This window comes from Bemisia tabaci, chromosome 1 (assembly GCF_918797505.1).
Source record: "Bemisia tabaci chromosome 1, PGI_BMITA_v3".
Taxonomy (NCBI): domain Eukaryota; kingdom Metazoa; phylum Arthropoda; class Insecta; order Hemiptera; family Aleyrodidae; genus Bemisia; species Bemisia tabaci.
Window position 1 is genome coordinate 27,798,857 of NC_092793.1, and position 19,219 is coordinate 27,818,075.

Sequence of the window (19,219 nt, forward strand, 5' to 3'; positions counted from 1 at the left end):
ATCAACTAATGATAGTACAACTAATTAATCTAGCAATAACATTATTCATACCAAGTATTTTAATAAATAATGAGATGATGTAAATGAATGAAACATTCGGTATTTTCTGAAAAAACAAGAAATAAAGTACCTATTTCAGTCTTTTAAAATCAAATCACAATGATTCCTGGTCGACAACTCACTAAAAAAGCAAGATCAGAGTCTTAAATCCTTGTACGAACATGCTTGAAGGTTCGAAGATTGCAAAAATCTGTCGCCTCGAAAACGATGGATGTCGACATTTACCCCCTTTTCAAGCCACGTCTCGTTCATTTATTTGGAGGGAGATGGCTGGGAGTGGGTATGGTATGACTATCATGACCGGCTAGAGATTACATTAAGGTGTTTACTCAACTAGAAAAGATTACAGCAACAGCATGTCTGTTTGCCTTCAATTTCTGTGCAGGCAACAAAGCACTTATGTGGTCGAATAAGTGGTATCGTCGTGAAATGGTACGCTCACTCGGAACACCTTCAACAATTAGCTTTTTACCAAACCGGAGGAGGTTATTTTCCTGTCATTTCAATTAGCCTTCAATTTCTAATGTAGGCAACATGAGTTCCCAAATCAAATAGTAATATCTCTGTATAATAATGGTCGGGCGGTCTCAACTTTTGTCCATCCGACTTATTTCTTCTTCTTCTTTCCTTTTCTTCTTCTCTCTTTATAATTTTCTTTTTCCCTTTTTGCCCTCTTCTTTCTTTTTCCTTCATATTGTTTCTCTCCTGCCGTACTAAGGAAAAACGCTGTATGAGCCTTCAGGCGTTGCCGAATTTTTTTCGGTGAATTACCAATTTTCGGACAAATTTGTGAAGATTTTTCTTCCAATTTTTCCCATAATTTTGTTCTCAATTTCACCTAAAGTTCCTGAAAGTTTTAAGGAGAAGTACTCATAATTTTCTTTAAACTATTTTCTGAGCAAGGCCGGATTAAGGGGGTGGCCATATGGGCCGTGGCCCATGGTGGCAAATCAAGAGGGCGGCAAATTTTGCAATTTTTTTATATGTAGAATTGAAAATAAATCGGATTTAGAAAAAAAATTACAAACGAGAAAAGGCGACAAAATCTCTCATTTCCTGGAAGTATAGTAATTTCTAATTTTGTCGTCTTCCAGTGATACACGATACAGCACCTTTAATTAGTCGAGTGAAGAGAGAAACCAAATACGCAATTTGGTCTGGAACGGCGCGACTTAGAGAGAAATGATGACGAAGACTTGAGATGAAAAGGAGAAGCCCTCGGCGCGGCGGTCGGCATGTACCTAACACATATTAGCGCCCACAAGATTGCACGAATATTTCACGCATTGCATCAAACACAGTGCGCTCACTCCGGTCAGCGTAAAACGGATAGCGCCTACAAGAATGCACGAATACTTCACGCATTGCGCCAAACGCGGTGCGGTCGGCGCGCCGCGGCGGTGGAAGTTAAAATCATTAAACCACATTTATGTTTGTTCCTTCATAATTTTTTCGTCCATTTCTTATGAATGGAGGGCCTTGTCCACACAGAGATAGGTTTACGAAACTTAACTTTTGCGCAAAGTTCCGTGAACTTTTGCTAGTAGTGTTGACAGGGCTTTCCCAAAAAGTGTGTGCAACACGAGTAAACGCGTCTTATGCACCCCTCCTCCGCTGGCACGTTCACTTGATGATTTCTATCGATGTTTCAAAACGAATGAGAAGGAGGCGGCAAAATACAGGTGACCCATGGGCGGCAAGTAGGTAAATCCGGCCCTGTTTCTGAGAGGAAATTTGGCAACTCTCGAATGTCTCGAATGTTCATACGGCGTTCTTCCTTAGCACGGCAGTCTTCCTCTTTTATTCGTCTTCTTCTTTCATTTTCTCCCTCCTTTTTCTTTCTTCTTTCTTCTTTTTTCCTCATCTTCCTCTTTTCTCTCTCCCCACTCTTTTTTCATCCTCTTTTTCTTCTTTTTCTCCTTCTCCTCTTCTTTCTCTTTTCTTAGTTTTCCCTTTTCCTCTTTTCTCTCTCTTTCCTTTTTCCTCTTCCTCTTTTCATCTGCCTCTATTCGTCCACTTTTCTCTCTCTTCTTCCACCTTTCTTTTTATTGTTTTCCTCTTCGATCTTTTTTGATCGCCCTCCTCTCTTTTTCCGCTTTCTTTTTTGCTCTTCTTCTTGCTCTATTATTCTCTGTTGTCATCATTTTGCCCTCCTCCTTCTCTCCTTCCTCCTCTTTCTCTCCCTCCTCCTCTTTTCTCAATCTCGGAACACACTAAAAAAATTGCGTTTTACCAGATCGGAAGAGGTTATTTTAACGCCGTTTCAGTTCGCCTTCAATTTTTAGTGTAGGCAAGATGAGCTCCCACGTGGTCGAATAGTGTAGTGAGTGGTATCTTCCCCGTATAACAGTCAGACCGTCGTCGGACGGTCTCTGTCAACGAATTTATTGTAGTGCAAGAACTCATTGAGCGCTCCTCACTGAGGTGAAAAGATACCTGCCACCCTGAAAGTCCATCATAGTCTTTTATTTTCGTACGGTTTTTTGGAAGAATAAACGAAGAAAAACTAGAACAAATGCTTGGGAACTCTATAAACACTATTTTGGATCGGCTGCTCGCTACGACTTAAATTTTGCGCGATTTTTGTGGCTAAAAATTACAATTTGGCTGGTAAATCTCTCTTTTCTATCCCAGCCGACCCGTGACATGCTCGTTTTTTCAGTTTTAAACGTCTTCACCAGCGGTCAAAATCGAATCGCGAACGCGCGCCAGGACTGCCAAACCCGCCTCCTAATTCCCTCTGAAAAATGAGATCATTTAAAAAGAGAAGAGTGGGGCTCTTCGCCATAGCTCCCGTGAGGCGCAGAATCTCGGATTTTGGACTCTGTCCCAAGGGCAGCCAAAATAACTCCCAAAGCTGGAGCGCTGTACCTCAACAAAATTTCTCTCGTGCAGTCGCGCGTTCTACAAGTTTTCAGCTTTGTCGCGCGGGAACGGAATGGGCACGTTCACTCGGGCAAAATCAATACCCAACGCCCTTTGCTACACGGTCGAATGAAACCCCTACCTACAAATGAAACCGCGGTTTAGCCTCATAGCGTAGCTGCACCCGCACCCTTACGTAGCATTCCCTCGGAGCTACTACGCGTGAAGCCGTGAACAGCTCTAGGTTCGTTTAACCCGCGCGAGAGACTTGAAACTGAAACTGACGCCTCTCGTCGCCATGGCTTTTTCGCGAGGATGAAAACCGCCTCAAAATGGAGGAGGAAAATTTTCGATTGCAACCTGATTGGATCAAGGAAGTCCAAGCCAAACATGTGCTCCATTGGAACTACAGGGGGTTTGTGGAAGTTCCGCGGGAACTGCAGCACGCTGGCGATCAGCTGGAGGAGATCTACATGAAGTGGAACTACATCAGTCAGCTGGTGAGTCCTGCTCCACTTTCTCTCTATTTTCTCTCCCGCCTTCTCTCATTTTCTCCCTCCAAGTCTCCTCACTCTAGAGCTCAACCTCCTTATTTTGATGCCACATGTTGCTTCTCAAAAGTTTAATCAACTTCTCTAAGTTGGTTTCTCAAATTTTTGGAGTCTGGACTGCAGACCCTCTCAATGAATTTTTACCCCTATTCAATTGGTTCACATACAGTAAAGAATACTTCATAGGAAAGTTGGCCACAATACGTAGGTATCGAAAATTTACTCTCATACTTATTTTAAAATAAAATAAATGAATAATTACATATTAAATAAAAATGAGAAAAAACCAAAAAATCCCGTTTCACACTTCAAGGGACAGAGCCAAACTCTTCCCCTAATGAAGTAAAGAGAGTGAGGGTGTTCTTATTTTTCTGAATATTACTGTTTCCTTGCTTATCAGCAGGCCTGGAAGGAGGGACGTTTTTGAAGTTTTATCAGCCTTTTGAATTTTATCCTCTTTTTCAGAAAATTGATTAAGATCAAAATGTTTGAACTTTACCTACTTTTCAATTTCAACCGTTTAGTCCCCCCCCCCCCCCCCCAAAAAAAAACGTGCAACTCAGTTAAGTTCAACTGAACAATACATAGCACAGTTCAAATAACTTGAAACTTTTTATGTCTCAAATATTCAAGTATGGTCCTCACCATAGACCTTGCAAAAAAGCCAATATCTCTTGCAGAAATAGATGCAGATTGCTTAAGTACTTTTGTTTTGCAATGTTTGTCCTCATTAGGTTCATCTGCAAAACCAGAAACATTAGACATTTTTCTATTGTCAAGTAAGTATGCACAGTTCCTTTAACCCATCAGAATGGAACCAAAAATATTTTAAAAATACTTTTCACGAGAGAAACTTCTCAACTTTTTAACATGACAATTAGAAGGTAGGTACTAGGCGGAGAATATACTGAATGTGAAACAAGCAAGCTTTTTTTGCAAGGTCAATGGTGTGGAAAAATTAAACATTTAAGTTGCAAAAATTCAATTGTTATTTGAATCGACTCTCATACCTAATTTAAGAAAAGTTTAGCTGTGTAGAATAAAAACGTTTTTCGAGAGTTCACCAATTATAGCTTACTTACCTCTCGAATTTATACCTTGAAACTGAATACCATATTTTCAAGTTCTAATTTTCAGCCTAGCTGGTTCACTGCCATTGATCACCTGACAAATTTGTACTTGTTCGGCAATGAAATATCTTATTTACCGGAAGAATTGGGTTCGATGACATCATTGTCTGTCCTCGATTTTGGTCACAATCAGCTTACCAATTTGCCTGCATCAATAGTCAAACTAACACGTCTACGCTGTCTTTCTGTCGAATTCAACTCTCTTACCCAGCTTCCGAGTGGTAAGTCAGAGTAAAACCTAATTATCAATCATAAAAATAATAGCACACAGTCTGACATTGACTCAGAGAGATCTGATCCGAGGCTGTATTGTTTTTCAATACAACCACGTGTCAACAAAAGGGGGGTCCAGAACAATCTTTCTGAAAGAGGAGGCTTGGAAAAAGTGAAAAAAAAATGAAAGAAACAAGACAGCAAAAATAAAGAAAGGAAGAAAAAAGAAAGGGAAAAGGGAGAGGAGGAAAAGGGGAAAAGTAGGTAATGGTGAAATAAGATAAGGGAAAAGTAAAGGGTAAAAAATTAAAGTGAAGAAAGGAAATGTATTTATTGTTAAACAAATATTCAACATAGCTACTCAAGATTTGTAAAAGTCTCAATAGGTACTTTATTTTTCAATTATCATTGGAAAAATTGTCCCATCCAGATACAATTTTGACTTACAAAGTTAAAAGTATAAAATCATGGCACCAGAGTGAATACATATTAAAAAATATTTCATCAGCAAAGTTGAACTTTTACCTCCATGTATTTTAATGTTTTCAAATTTATGCACACAGCTTTGTCTGAGGAGATAATACCTGAGAATCACACTCATTAGAAGGCTCATTAGAGCCAGAAAGTTGAATGTAATCATGTTAATGCACGTTCCAACCTCCTGCTAAGCCAGAGCCTCCTGTTAAAGCTGCATTCTAGAGCAAAGATACTTTTTTGTCCACCCATTGCTTAGAGCAAAATAAGTGACTGACTTTCTGATTTCTTCTTCTTTCTGAAGATGTGCAAAAAATTTTCCATTTTAGAACAGTGTTTCGGTGTTTTAAGTTTTTGCCTATAATTTATTTTAACCCAATAAGTAAGAATCTTTTTCTTTTTTAAACCAAAAATCGTGGCTCGCTCTTCATTGTTTTAGGTCCCAAATTTTATTTTTCTCATCACTATGTTTCAGATATTGGAAAACTGAAGAAATTAGAACACTTAAAAGTCAACGGAAACAAACTGAAATACCTGCCAAATTCTATTAGTCTTTGTGAAAATCTCTCTGAATTAATTGCTGATTTGAATCACTTGAAGTTCTTACCACAGAATATTGTAAGTATCTCTTAAACTTATCTGCCAAAGCTATGTGCAAGTTCCGAGTTTGAGGCTGAGATTTTAAGACTCCTTTTAAAATCTCTTTGACCTGAGATCACCTCAATCTCGGTACTTTTGCTTATACTTAAATTTTTTGTACTCTCTTGAGGTAAGGGGCAGAAAATTTGAAACTTTTGGCCGCTCAGATATTAAAATTCACTGTTTCAAACAGAGCTTTTGGTTTTTGCCCATCATTCGTAAGCCAGGAGTAAGTCATACCAGAATTCACCCTGATTATTATTTCTTAAAGTTAACGGTGAAACTCAGAAGCTTTGTATCTCAAAAGCAGTGTTTTAATATCTCCATAACCCTTTTATTTTTTTAAAAGAGAACAAATTAACATCATTCCTTGAAGTCTCTCCAGAAGTTTTTTCGTAAAGAGAAGAAAGATCACAGACATTTTTAAGAATTTATTGACGTTGGATAGTTTTCCATTTAAAAAATGAAGTATGACAGGAAGTCTGCAACATTGCAAACCAATATATGTGGTTCAGAAGTTTCTTTTTTGAAATATTCCTTCAAATTTAAATTATCTTAAATCCCAGTAACTAGTAATTCTGACTTGAATGCAAAAATGTTCAATTAAAATTGATCTAGTTTCAATAAGATTTATCAAACAACCTACTTTAACCATCCAATGATTACAATAACATGGAAATTTCAAAATGATTTTTTTAAGGCTGGACCCTTAGAGTTTCAAGTATGAGTTAAATAAAAAAATAAACAGTTTATTCTGACTATTTGCAAATATCTTAATTTTGCTGTAGCCGAATTTTTAAAGTATTTCCAATATTTTACTCCTCCTTCTTTTAATTTTTCAGGTATATTTGCCGAAACTAAATTTTCTCTCAGTGAAAAGTAATCAACTCCGGTTCATGCCAGCAGTTGCATTTTTCAAAAGCCCCATTGAAGTGCTAGTGGAGGATAATGAATATCTGAACTATCTGTCGTTCGATATGAGTTCATTCATCGCAAATTCTCGCATACAGATGGGGCGTGATGAAGTTTTTGATTTTTGTAACAGGAAAGAGAAGTAAGTAGACTACAATTTTTTGTCTCCGTGGATTTATTTGCCAAGTTCGCAGATCCAAAAGTTTTAATAATCAAAAGGAGAGTTTCATGCACATTCTGATTCAGAAAACTCAGAATATCAATGACTAAACTGAGCAACTCCTTATTTTGATTAGTGCGTTTCAATACGTCTACCGCTCCCTCCATTTTCTGTTTTATTTCTCTGTTGGAGGAGAACAAGTCTGCTTTACTGCTTGAAATTTCCATTGTATATTTGACTGAGAGTATTCATGGTCAAACACTTTGGCCACATCTTAATTTGCACCAAATTTCATCTGCAACTTTCTTTAGTCTCACTAACATTTGACATTGTTACCAAGCTGTAGCTGGAAAGCCAAATAAACAGGATTTTTAAGATATTTTGAGTGGATATGATCCGAGAGAGGGGAAATAACTTTTAGATTTTCTCTGAAAAGTGTGAGGGGTGAATTTGAAACGGAATTGTTCTCCAGAATTTTCTGAACCGAAAAATGACATGGTTGTCTATTATCAGATTAAAATAAACGTTTTTGAGTGATTTTTGACTTTTATTTACTACCAAGGGACAGAATATGACATCAGAAAAATTATAGGAAACTGTAAGTTATTTTTTCACTGGTTTGCAGCTTTTGCACGCCCTCAATTTGCGATACAAAATAAAAGTTGGAAAAAACTTAACCCTAGTAAACGTCTTAGAAAGTCCAACAGCAACTTATAAATGAGAAAGGAGCTTTTATTATTTAATCAGTAGATTTCAACCTTCCATTTGCTGAAAAACCAAAATCAATAGAGATGGAATCAATCATTGGAAACAAAGTTTTATATTTGGGAAATAACTATCATAAACCTCTGTGAAAATCTCCTTTCATCTTTGACAAAGAGTGCTCGGAAACTTTTGTCCAGAAAAATTTTGAACACAATGAAAAAACATTTACCATTGCAAATCATTCTGAAAAACATTTTTAATCATGAAGTATGCTTAAATTTATTTGCTGCCGAATATGATTCAAGTAGACTTTGGTTTTTTGGCAAACAAGAAGTTGGAAGCGATGCTGGTCTTGCTTTCTCACTCATGAACTTAGGGTTTTGGACTTTTTGAACATATTTAACAAGTTCAACATGAAATTTTGACAGAGATAATTTGTACTTGGATTCTCAATATCTACCTCTGTTGAGATGAAATCAAGGGGCACATATTAACATGAAGCAAAGGGAAATTCCAACATCGAGCCTATCAGATTAAATCTAAACTTTTTATTTTTTTATTTTAGGAATTTAAAATTTTTTTGAGCACTCTGGTACACAACTTCCTTAATGCAACTTTATCTATGCAGCTTTATGAATTCTTACAACGAGTTGATATTCAACATATCTGGTTTTTATGTACATAAAGGATGATCCCTGCACCACTCTTATGACCTCCAAGGTTCTCTTCCCCCTTTGAGGCGATCTCCTTAAAATTTTAGGGGGTTCCATGAGTCATTGCCATTGACCTAGGAGAATAAAAAATGTCAAGTCTCTATCCTTATGAGTTCAAAAGTTATATGGGTGATATCAGGGGCTGGAGGTGCGGTGCCTCTGGATCGCCCTGTATTATTCAAGTGTTTGGAAGTCTAATTGGCATGGTAAAGGACTTATGAATCACTTTATTGTTTTTCAGGTCGTCATCTCCAAGTGATCAAAATTTACACCTCATCAGTAACTCCATCCACCTAAAAAATTCAAATGAAGAGGTAGTCCTACCGCCAACCTTAAACAAACTTCATGGGCATGCAAATAAAGGCTGCATCATATCCCTCCAAGAATACTGTCTACGAATAGTGTACTCAATGATTTATCGGTTGAATAGACTAAACAGCAGTTGTCTTCAAAATCAAATATCCAACATACTTCCGGTGAACATTACCAACTTATTTTTAGACGGACCTACAGCTTTGTGTCACAGGTGCAAAAAACCAATATTCAGAGAAGCCATTATGATCCTATTTTCACGTGCCATACCATTGATGAATTTAAATTTGATAAAAAAAATGAAATTGACTGTGTTTTTTTGTGAAAGGTCTTGTTATTATGAATCTGATTTTTTGGAAAAAGATAGCATTCTGCAGAGGGAAATTGAATGGGTATCATAGTGTTTCCTTTCTAACTCCCACAACAAATTGTTTGTCACTAAATGTTCAAGTAACTATAAAAACCTTTGTTGAGTATTCAATCATTTTTAAAAAAGAAAACGCTATCATGTGACAGTGCAACTCATTAATCCAACTTTTTGTTCTACGTTCTCCCTGCACGATCATTTAACTTTGTGCAAAGCCGCATAATTAGATCTGTCTATACTAAAAAGAATTATGTGCCAAAAAATTAAATAAAAGGAATAAATAAGCACTCAGACTATACATATAGTTCCTCTTGTGTGATTTATAATTCATTTTCATATAGTTCTTTTTATCCTAGGTATATCCAACTAATAGTAAAGGCAAGTTGAAACAATACAAGATGCTGTTTCTGTGTCAAATCATATTAAGGATGGCCAAAGTAACATGTATCTCTGATTTCGACATTGCAAGTTTCAGCTCATTATATTTATTAACATATATATTTTTTAAAAAAACAAACCAACATTATTTTTCCTACATTTTCCATTAATTTTTGTCACTCACTCAATAAAGTTCTCAGACAGTTTCAAAGAGGTATTGAGTTACTTCTTTTGTGATAAAATGAAGTATAATCAAAGTTTTTTCAACTTTGCAATAGAGGTACACAGTTTTCAACTTTAGTCAATAATTTTTTCCCCCCCCCCCCTCCCCAAAAATCATGAGTTTTTATTTTGGCATGGATTTTTCATTTGTCATGGTGACATCTTCCAAAAATAAGTAGAAAACTTGAGGTTTTTTGTAGAATATCAAATCTATCAAATCTTTGTTAATTGTGTGATCCTTCCAGTCAGTTGCTTTCTTTTGTTTGTCTTAATTTTTTTCCAAATGCATACACATGTTCTGTGCAATGAGAATTTAGTTCATATTTGAATGCCTAGTGGCCAGTTGTAGATGTGAAAAAGACTTTTAGGACTCAAAAAATTCTCACTATGTTGAAAACATTATCCAGAATTTATTACAATGCCACGGCTAGACTTGCTGGGGCTGTATAATTTAACTGTCTTCAATTTTATGGTGCTTCTTAATTTTTAGTATGCTGGGAGGATGGGTGTTAAAATCAAAATAATGTGTGAAGAAAATTGTAAGAGTAAATTTCTGGAATTGTTTATTTAAATTTTTAAACCTGAAAGTTACATAGTTACTTAGGTTGTTATTCTCATGATTTTTTCTTTAAAATTTTATCGATGTTATTATGTTCTAAATCAATTTATCTGCCTATCTACACTTTGGCTGTCTGCTTATCATTGTTAGGACCTAGATGTTACTTCTTTTTGTTTTTCTTAAAGTATTTATGAATAAATTTATTTTTGAAAATGTTATTTAAATTTTACTGAACTCTCGCTTCCTAAAATGCTTAAGTTTAAGAAACCTTAAAATGTTTCAATGCAACATTATTTATCAGTAGCAAGTACAAGAAAATTAACGTATTATACAATTATCAACCTCTTTCATTAACAATTTTGTATATGAAGTGCAGATAAAGTTCTAGGACAGCTGAATATTTTTTGAGCCCTCGTAGCTAAATGATGGTAAGGGTCCAATATCTAGCTCACTGAGCTTGGAGTCCATGCCCACTCCCTTAATGTTGACGGGTGCATTAGCTCCCCCCATTATGGAGTCCATGCACCAAATTACATAGAGATACAACAAAGATGGTGCATGGAGTCCACACCTTGTGAAGCCAATGCACATATGCACCGATCTCACATTGTATCCTTTCTATAGCGTAGGGTCATCTAGAACGCTCCTCATTTTAATCCTACTAGAATTTAAATCATCAAACCCCCCAAAATCTGCATTTTGCATTTAATTCTAAAAGGGAGAGAAAAATTGAAAACATAGTGTTTTTGCCCTAGAAAATGTGCTAAAAAATCAGACTGAGTTCACTAAACTGTCTGGGTAGTTGAGCAAACAGGACTGCAGTTTTTTTAAAACATGCTTCGGGCTGATTTTGTGTGTTCTGATAGATATGAACGCTTGACACAAAAAATATTATCACTAGTTTGATGAGACACATTATTGTGTTACTCTTTATAGTAAACTCAGTCCTTCCTAGGTATTTTTTAATTAACCTTCTCAAGTTCTCACATGCACCTCCTCAAGGCTGCAAAATTTTTCAAAATAATTATATTTTTCAATTATTATGCAGGCTGGTGGAGCTTTTAACTTGGGCTGTCTTTGTTTAAAAAAATTCCTGGCTTTGAACATATCAAGATTACCGGGAACGATCCTCTGCATTACATCATTGCTAAAATTTTGCAACTTTATTTTTTCTTAGAAGAAACCTAAGAAGGTTTGGTGGCTTTTATTTTACCACAAAAATAAAAATTAAATTTCGAAGATTAAGATTTCACCATTTGCTTTAGGTTTTTCCTCCACTCCCAGTTTTCTATTCCTATTTCTGTTCTTCACTTTCAACTTCCGGTTTTCACTTTCCACTTCAGATTTTCACCATACGCTTCAGGTTTTCATTTCTTTTTCCTGTTTTCATTGTACCGAACCATTTCTAGTTTTCAAATTCCCTTCCTGCATGGTTTTCCCTTCCTGTATTTGGTTTACACCTCCCAATTCTAGTTTTCGTTATACAACTTCCAGTTGTTCCTACCCTTCTCCGCTTTTCACCTCTTATTTCCGGTATTCATTTTTTCCGGTTTTTACCTAATTAGTCGAGTTAAGAGAGAAACCAAACACACAATTTAGCCTGGAACGGCGCGATTTAGGGAGAAATGATGACGAGGACTTGAGATGAAAAGGAGAAGCCCTCGGCGCGGCAATCGGCGTGTAACACATATTAGCGCCTACAAGACTGCACGAATACTTCAGCATGCATCAACCAGTGCGTATGTGGTCAGCGTGAACGATAGCGCTACAGATGCGATACTTCACGCATTGCATCGAACACAGTGCGGTTATTGTGGTCAGCGTGAAACGGATAGCGCCTACAAGACTGCGTGAATACTTCACGCACTGCGCGAAACACGGTGCGGTCGGCGCGGCGCGGCGGCGGAAGTTAAAATCATTGAACCAAATTTTGTGTTTGTTCTTTCATAATTTTTTCGTTCATTTCTTATGAATGGAAGATATCACAATTTTTCAGTTGTGCTACCCCGTTTCCTGGGAAGAAGCGATTTTGTTTAAACCTTCTATCACTGCTCTGTAGGTTCTCAAAAACTTGTGGATCAGTAGAGAGAGAGCGATGAACATAGCTTGCAGCAGGGGCCCATACGACCCCATACGTTAGTATAGGGACGTTAGTATATATTCGGCCAACACGTTAGTATATATTCATCCATGCCCAGCCCTTCTCAAGAGGCGTGTGGTCCTCCCCCCCCCCCCTCCCCGAAACATACACTGATTTTTCAACACTTTGTTTTTGTAAATATTACTTCAAATATTGTGTTTAAAAATCACGTTTTTTAAAGGGTTTTCTAACAGTTCACTTACTGAAATTTTGCCTCCCGCAAATTTTACGGAAAAAAATCCCAAAATGAATTTCCTTCTTTGTATTCTTCTTGGAGGTTTCTCAACACCCCCCCTCCCCCCTCCCCCCCCCCAGCTTGGCGCTTGCACCCACCCAGCAAGTGCAAATCGCATGCAATCGTCACCTTCCGGTCAAAGTATCACAAGCGCCATGCGACGTTTTAAAATTTTCACCGTCATATTATTTTTTTACAGAGAAATTGTCCAATGAAGCTGGTCGAAAATTTCACTGAATTTTCTTTGGACTGCCGATAAAATTCAGTGAAATTTTCAAATAGATTCAACCAACAATTTCTCTGTAACAAAATAAAATCGCGGCGGAAATTTTGAAACGTCGCATGGCATGGCGCTTGTGATACTTTGACCGAAAGGTGACGAAATATGCCCCGCCCTAATAGTAGACGCGTGACGTCACACTAAATGCATTTTCCAAACAACAACATAACCTAAGGCACCATCATCAAATATCAAAATTTTGAGCTTTTAATTCTTATTTAAATTATGTTCTTGAGGTTGAATTGCCGAGTTCATCCAAGTTTTGGATAGGTATGAAACCGTAAAATGTCTACTATTGTCAAAAGTAAGTATTTTTCAGTTATTTTTCAGTTTAGTAAGTACATACGTGGGTGCTCAGTTACTGTGTTCAGTTTAACATTTCAACTGTATCTCTAATAATACTCAAGTCAATATTTCCAGTTTTTCATCTAAAAGAGAAGTACAAGCCCAAAAATTTCCAGTGTATTCACAAGCTTTTCAATGGCAACTTTCCATAATATTTTGCTAAATTAAGAAGTATGTTAGGTATGTACCGTAGCAGATATACCTGGCATCAAGGAAAGTTATCGGGTAAATATTCACCGGTAGCCATTCAATTCTAGATGGATTTTATTTCTATCCAAACTGCAGGGGGTTGTGATGCACTTTTGTTACTTTTTTATTGGCCCTCTGCTGCGGTTCAGCCCGATTCATGCAACCCAGTGGAATGTGTGCATTGCTCTTCAGAGGTGATTGTCAGGCAGCAATGTGCAATCCTAATATCATACTGATCCGCTGATGAGCCAGTTCGACGTGTTTTATGGATGAAAAAAAGACCTCAGGTTGAACATATGTTACATTATATTTAATATTTATGATCGGAGATTTTTTGCTGGAGGACTTTTTATCTTGCTGAACCTTTACTCATAAGGAGAACATTGTTTAGCGGACATGTTTACATGGGTATAGGGGACAATCGTCATTTTTAATAGGAAATTCACATATCTCTCGCATGTTTTGCTGTACTCAATTATTGAATGTTAAGTTCCAAGAGTCTATCCGATCAATGAAGTGCTTCTTCCTTCATTCTCTCTAGATTACTTCCTACTACCATTCTTTAATAGGATGTCGATAGTTATCAATGAAAATTTACCCAGAAGTGGAACTTCCCAAGCTGCCACCTCCAATCAGGCTGATAAAATTGGTACGAACTCTCTGGATGAATCCACCATTAGGACTGTGTTTTTTGTTTTTTCCAATGCGCCCTGGAAACACCTCCGAAAATGCCGAAAAGTACGGTTCTGAGTGCGCGTACACAGTGTGTACCAAACACTCAGTGTGCGCTGGGAGGGCTGGGCGAGGTGAAGTAATGCTCCTTCGTCTCGCCCAGCCCTCCGGTCTCACACTGGGTGTCTGGCGCGCACTGTCTACGCATGCTCAACACCGGACTTTTCGGAATTTTTTGGGGGTGTTTTCAGGGCGCATTGGAAAAAACAAAAAAAAACATGGTCCTAATGGATTCATCTGAAGAGTTTGTATGAATTTTTTCAGCCCGATTGGAGGCAGCAGCTTGGGAAGTTCCCCTTGTTAGTATGCAAGATCTTCCTGGGGTGATTCTCTGACACTGTTTTAACAGCATTTTACCAAAAGGAACTAATAGCATGGATATGTTTTGAAGATTGTGCAAGTTCTTTACTCGCAATTAATTAAGTAACTGATGTATTCTTCAAGGCTATGGGTTGATTTTTCATATTCTCCCTTAAGTAGAATTTCTTTTTGACGAATAAGTGTTGAATTGATATCATAACATTTTTATTTTGTTTGCTTTTAGGCATTGGTGAAGTCTATAGCCGTCTTTTCGATCATCAGCCATTTCTTCAGAGTGAAATTAAATCATTCGTTTATGAATTTGAGGTAAGAATATATCCATGGCGTGTCCAATAAGTAACTTCAACCTCAGTGTCAAATCCTCAAAAATGGATCGATTTTGATGATTTGTATCCCAACTTTTTATTCAGGCTCTGCTGAATCCAATTATCGAAATTGCAAGGCTCCTCGACAAAATGCAGTTGCGAGTGAGCTACAAGTTCCTGCCACAATGTTAAACACACCTGCCTTTTTTTATGTACAGTGCCAAGTGCATGATGCAATGTGCAATGTTGTGCATGATGTGCAAGTTGCTGATTTTTGCACAAAGTCGCATCTTGCTGTATTTGCACTGATTCCTAGTTTTAAAAACTAGTTGTTACCTCGGTAAACATGAAGGGTGTGGGGAGGGGGGGAAACAAAATTGATGAACAAAGAGTAATTCAAAGAATTTTAGTTCATGCACTTCCTTTTCAAATTATTCATTGTTTTTTCATTTAAATTTTGCAATGAGAACTGTCAGGTGACATAATTAATTTGGAAATCACCTTTCAAACTAACTACTGAATTTATGTGATGAGTCGACACTGTAAAATTGAGGATGATGCTATCATCAGCTGTTTTGAAGATGTTTTATGTAGCATTCACAAATCAGTGCAGAAGAAGAGACTAAATGTATTTTCAATAATGATGTGTGAATACCTCCCTCTGCAGCCTTGAAATTACCAAGCAACACTGCCTCTTTGCCATTCAACCTTCCTTATTGTATCTAACAATCTCAACCTAAAATCCCGTCTAAAGCATTTTTAAATGTTTTTTATTTTTTTTTCCTCAGGAAAAAAGAGGTGATCAAGAAGTCTCTGATCTTTTTGAAATTTTGGAAAAAGCTGCAGAAATCAAAGATTCTCAAATTGATAGAGTGGGAAAAGCAAAAGACAACTTGATTGTCCTTCAAGCAGAACTTGACAAAGTATTAGTGACTTGCAACAACGTTTTGGCCATTGAAGATACTTTAGATAGGGTAAATATATCTTAACTTGTTGTTTGTGCAAAGTGCAAATGTTTGTTCAGAAAAGGTCTCTCAAGGAGGCTGTTTAAATTGTAGTTTCTTAAGACCTGTAGACATGGAAAATCACTTGGGGAGTATGGCTATCAAAAGCTCGGATTTTTTGAACAACCCTCCTTGCCATAAACCTCGGCAGCAGCACTACACACCTCTTCACTGCTGGAAATTTTTGAAAAGATCTTTATTGGGCCACCCTACAACACCGTACTTATGGAACATAGAAGCAAGTCTGTGTGTGCTTTTGCTCCTATGCATAGATATTTGTTTGATTCTAGAAACAATGCTCAATCATGAAAAGTGTGACATTAAGATAGAAAAAATTTGATCCGGAGGCAACCTAATTCTGCCAGGTACACAAATTGAATTCTGTATTGATGAAAAATTAGAAAAATTTCATATCAGTTTGCAATATTGCAGTTTTCTTGTGATTTTTTTCATAAGAATTATCAATTATCATTAATGGGCAAAATTCCACACCAATGACTTTTCTCAAATTCTCTTCAAATATTGGGCTAAAATATCAATGAACACTCCATTACACATTCAATTGAAAGCAGATTAGCCCCGAGAAACTCAGTGAAAATTTGCGTTTCTGTAGTTCTTAATTATATATTTTGTCTATATCATTCTGAACAGCAGTTTTTTACATCAGAGATTTATCATAAATGTGGTTTCTCCAATCAAAACATTTTTTCTTTCCTTTCAGAATTCCGTAATTAAAGCTGGTCGAGAAACACGAGCTGCTGAGTTCCAACATTTCTTTGAAAATCTAAACGAAAAATACAAAAGTGTTGATGAATCCTTCAAAGAAAAGGAAGATCATCTGAAGTCTTACTACAAACAACTAGAATCCAAACTTAATCTAACTGCGAAGCCTCAGCAATTATCTGCCTAGCAATATTTTCTTCTCTAGAAACGGAAGCCTTTCATAAGACCTTTACAGATGGGATGCCTGGAAAATTCTCAGATCCAATTTAAGGTCCCTGTGACGCTCCTCAGGGAAATCAAACAGGATCTCAAACTTGAGACCTTGGAGAATGCACCCCCTGTTATAAAAAAGGCTTTGGAGTGTCCAGCAAAGGGGAAAATCGTTTATCTGGAGGATTTGTCATGGATGCATTCCAGAGTATCGAATAAAGCATGTTTCCATGAGTGGATAGCTCAGTGTACTATTTTGCTACCAAGATTGAAGGAGGAGCCAAGAAATCCTGAGTTAGAGGCCCGATGTCAGAAGCTGAAAGCCGACCAGGCTGATCGAGAGTATCGAAGAATGATAATGAATGTAGATAGTTCAAGAAAACCATTCACTGATGACTCAATCGGATCTCAGAGTAAGTTATCTCCCAGGAGTCTTTCCCTTGCCTTTTGTAACAGGTTAGCAGATGGTTTACCCCATCTTTGGGTTTATAGTTTGACCAATTAAGAAACAGTTTGAAGATGTGTTTTTCTGATTTTTTCAAAGTGATAAGACATGACATCATTTTGAAGAGCTAAAGCCAGATTCTGCATCAGAACCGAGTCAGGAACCAAGAAGTTGGATATCTTCCTCTGAAATTTAAATACATTGCAACCATAATAATTTTTCCTTAAGGTAATGGAGATAATAGTCAATTCATTTTTTATATCACGACTAAATTATTTGCATCAAAAGGAATAAAACAAGAACACATCTTGACAATTTACAGCATCTAGTTTGCATGATGAATCGTGTAATCTTCTATTCATATTTGGCATGTAAAGATTCATTTGATAAAAATAGGTTTGTCTTTACTTAAAATTGAAAAAGAGTAGGAAGAAAGAAAGAACTAGATGAGAAAAAAAGGGAGGTGGGAGAAAAGAAGAAAGAGGGGGAGGGGAATAGAAAAAATAAGAAAAGAACAATAGACTAAACATGCAAAGTATGCTCTCTGTTTTCTGAGACTTTTATCACGTATCTGTGCTATCTAACGCCTTATTTTGTTTTTTTTTTTATTCCAGTTCGACAGATGAATTCCCAGTTGATTGCTGTTGCACAGTTTGTGTTTTCTGTTGCTGCTGGATTCTTATTTGGTTTCGTTGGCATTGAGCTCTTTGTTGGCGAGCAGGATACAGGTTTCAGGTTGTTGCTGGGTGTGATTTGTGCACTCATAATCGCCCTAGCAGAAATATACTTTTTGGCCCAGCAATTAGCAGATGTTGTCACTCCTCCTGCACCACTGGCCCCTCCAGGTTCCAAAATTCATCGAGACTAGGTATTTAGGAATATGAATTTTGAATTTTCTGTTATTTTTATTAAAAAGCTAGTGGGAGGTTAAGTATTACATTTTCAATTTTAAGTCGCAGTATATTAAGCCCTATGTCTAATCAAAGCAACAGCTGACAAAAGTCCCCTTGGCTCAAGACTCAGAATTGTATAAAGAGGGTTGCTGTATCAGCATATACAGATATGACAATCCTTTGATTTCCATGTCTCCGTATCCGATATGGCCACCTGAATTGGATTTAAATTGCATTTAAATTGGAACTTTGGACTCAAATCGCCCAGTGTCACTCTACATTTGAGGGCCTCTCCAGTATAAGCCGGGCATCCCTGGCCATGCTGTAACCTGTAAATTTTCAGCCTGACCATTGCTTCAAGAACTCTCTCCTCCACAAGTTGTAGAGGGGAAATGCCGAGAACTGCCCCTATTGCTAAGAAATATTGTAGTTTTCAAAAATCAAATGATGGCGGCAAAACAGATCTTTTAGCATCATAATTGGAGATGATTTTTCATTAATTTGATATACATATACATCTAAAATGATATACTATACTCATATCTGGCCAGCTTACAGCTGTTGCTGAAATAAATGGATAAATATGGTAAACTGGAAACTTGTACATTCTATTTATTTTTTTATTTATTTATTTTTTTTTATCTCTCTTGAAGTGATATATTTCTGTTAGATAATTTTATTATTCTCCTTTTCTTTTACCTTTTTTCTCTTAATTCATCTTTGCCAAGAACCTGTGTAAAATATGTTGTGTTGTTATGTTTTATTTTTTTTTTTTACATCCAAAATAAGAAATATGTTCAATAATTTTAAACCGTAATAAAAATGATTTCAGTTTTGTCTAAAAGTCATGTCCATCATTTACTTTTGATCTTTCATTGAGGCATTAGCTGAGAGATGGGGATGTAACTGCAAAAAGAATGTTTCACGAAAAACTTTTTTTATGCTTGTATTGTGGACACCGCAAACTTAATGCCAGGGAGAAACCTAAGTTTAGTGATCTTTTGCAGCATAATTGCCTCCCTTGTAATCCACCCAGTCATTATTGCAGTAATTTTCATTTCCCATCATAATGCATGAGTTTTACAGTACAATTGTATTTAAATATTAGGTATGCTATGAGCTCTTTTTCCACCAAAC

General features: G+C 36.8%; 3 protein-coding genes across 4 annotated transcripts; all 3 read left to right on the forward strand.

Moving 5' to 3' along the window:
• Nucleotides 1–2,517: 2,517 nt before the first annotated feature.
• Nucleotides 2,518–10,478, forward strand: LOC109041321 (uncharacterized). Its single transcript, XM_019057639.2, has 5 exons — nt 2,518–3,425; nt 4,614–4,827; nt 5,769–5,911; nt 6,775–6,986; nt 8,664–10,478. The coding sequence occupies exons 1-5, from the start codon at nt 3,258–3,260 to the stop codon at nt 9,133–9,135; spliced, it is 1,209 nt and encodes a 402-aa protein (XP_018913184.2). The 5' UTR covers nt 2,518–3,257; the 3' UTR covers nt 9,136–10,478.
• A 2,581-nt stretch (nt 10,479–13,059) lies between these two features.
• Nucleotides 13,060–16,750, forward strand: Muted (biogenesis of lysosome-related organelles complex 1 subunit 5). 2 transcript variants are annotated; one of them, XM_019057341.2, is made up of 4 exons: nt 13,060–13,219; nt 14,726–14,808; nt 15,596–15,781; nt 16,533–16,750. In XM_019057341.2, exons 1-4 carry the CDS (start codon nt 13,201–13,203, stop codon nt 16,719–16,721), a joined length of 477 nt encoding a protein of 158 aa, XP_018912886.2. In that variant the 5' UTR covers nt 13,060–13,200; the 3' UTR covers nt 16,722–16,750. The 2 variants fall into 2 exon arrangements, with proteins under 2 accessions (XP_018912886.2, XP_018912885.2); XM_019057340.2 differs by lacking the exon at nt 13,060–13,219 and adding an exon at nt 13,452–13,736.
• A 19-nt stretch (nt 16,751–16,769) lies between these two features.
• On the forward strand, nt 16,770–18,926 carry LOC140223715 (transmembrane protein 199). Its single transcript, XM_072299132.1, has 2 exons — nt 16,770–17,157; nt 17,804–18,926. The coding sequence occupies exons 1-2, from the start codon at nt 16,770–16,772 to the stop codon at nt 18,055–18,057; spliced, it is 642 nt and encodes a 213-aa protein (XP_072155233.1). The 3' UTR covers nt 18,058–18,926.
• Nucleotides 18,927–19,219: the final 293 nt, after the last annotated feature.

Excerpts from the sequence above, each read along its gene's own strand:
- LOC140223715 (XM_072299132.1), top strand. The coding sequence starts at position 16,770 with ATGGGATGCCTGGAAAATTCTCAGATCCAATTTAAGGTCCCTGTGACG. Across the intron at positions 17,158-17,803 it reads TGACTCAATCGGATCTCAGA|TTCGACAGATGAATTCCCAG; the intron begins GTAAGTTATCTC and ends TTTTTATTCCAG.
- Muted (XM_019057340.2), top strand. The coding sequence starts at position 13,715 with ATGGATGAAAAAAAGACCTCAG. Across the intron at positions 13,737-14,725 it reads GGATGAAAAAAAGACCTCAG|GCATTGGTGAAGTCTATAGC; the intron begins GTTGAACATATG and ends GTTTGCTTTTAG. Across the intron at positions 14,809-15,595 it reads CATTCGTTTATGAATTTGAG|GAAAAAAGAGGTGATCAAGA; the intron begins GTAAGAATATAT and ends TTTTTTCCTCAG.
- LOC109041321 (XM_019057639.2), top strand. The coding sequence starts at position 3,258 with ATGGAGGAGGAAAATTTTCGATTGCAACCTGATTGGATCAAGGAAGTC. Across the intron at positions 3,426-4,613 it reads GGAACTACATCAGTCAGCTG|CCTAGCTGGTTCACTGCCAT; the intron begins GTGAGTCCTGCT and ends TCTAATTTTCAG. Across the intron at positions 6,987-8,663 it reads TTTTGTAACAGGAAAGAGAA|GTCGTCATCTCCAAGTGATC; the intron begins GTAAGTAGACTA and ends ATTGTTTTTCAG.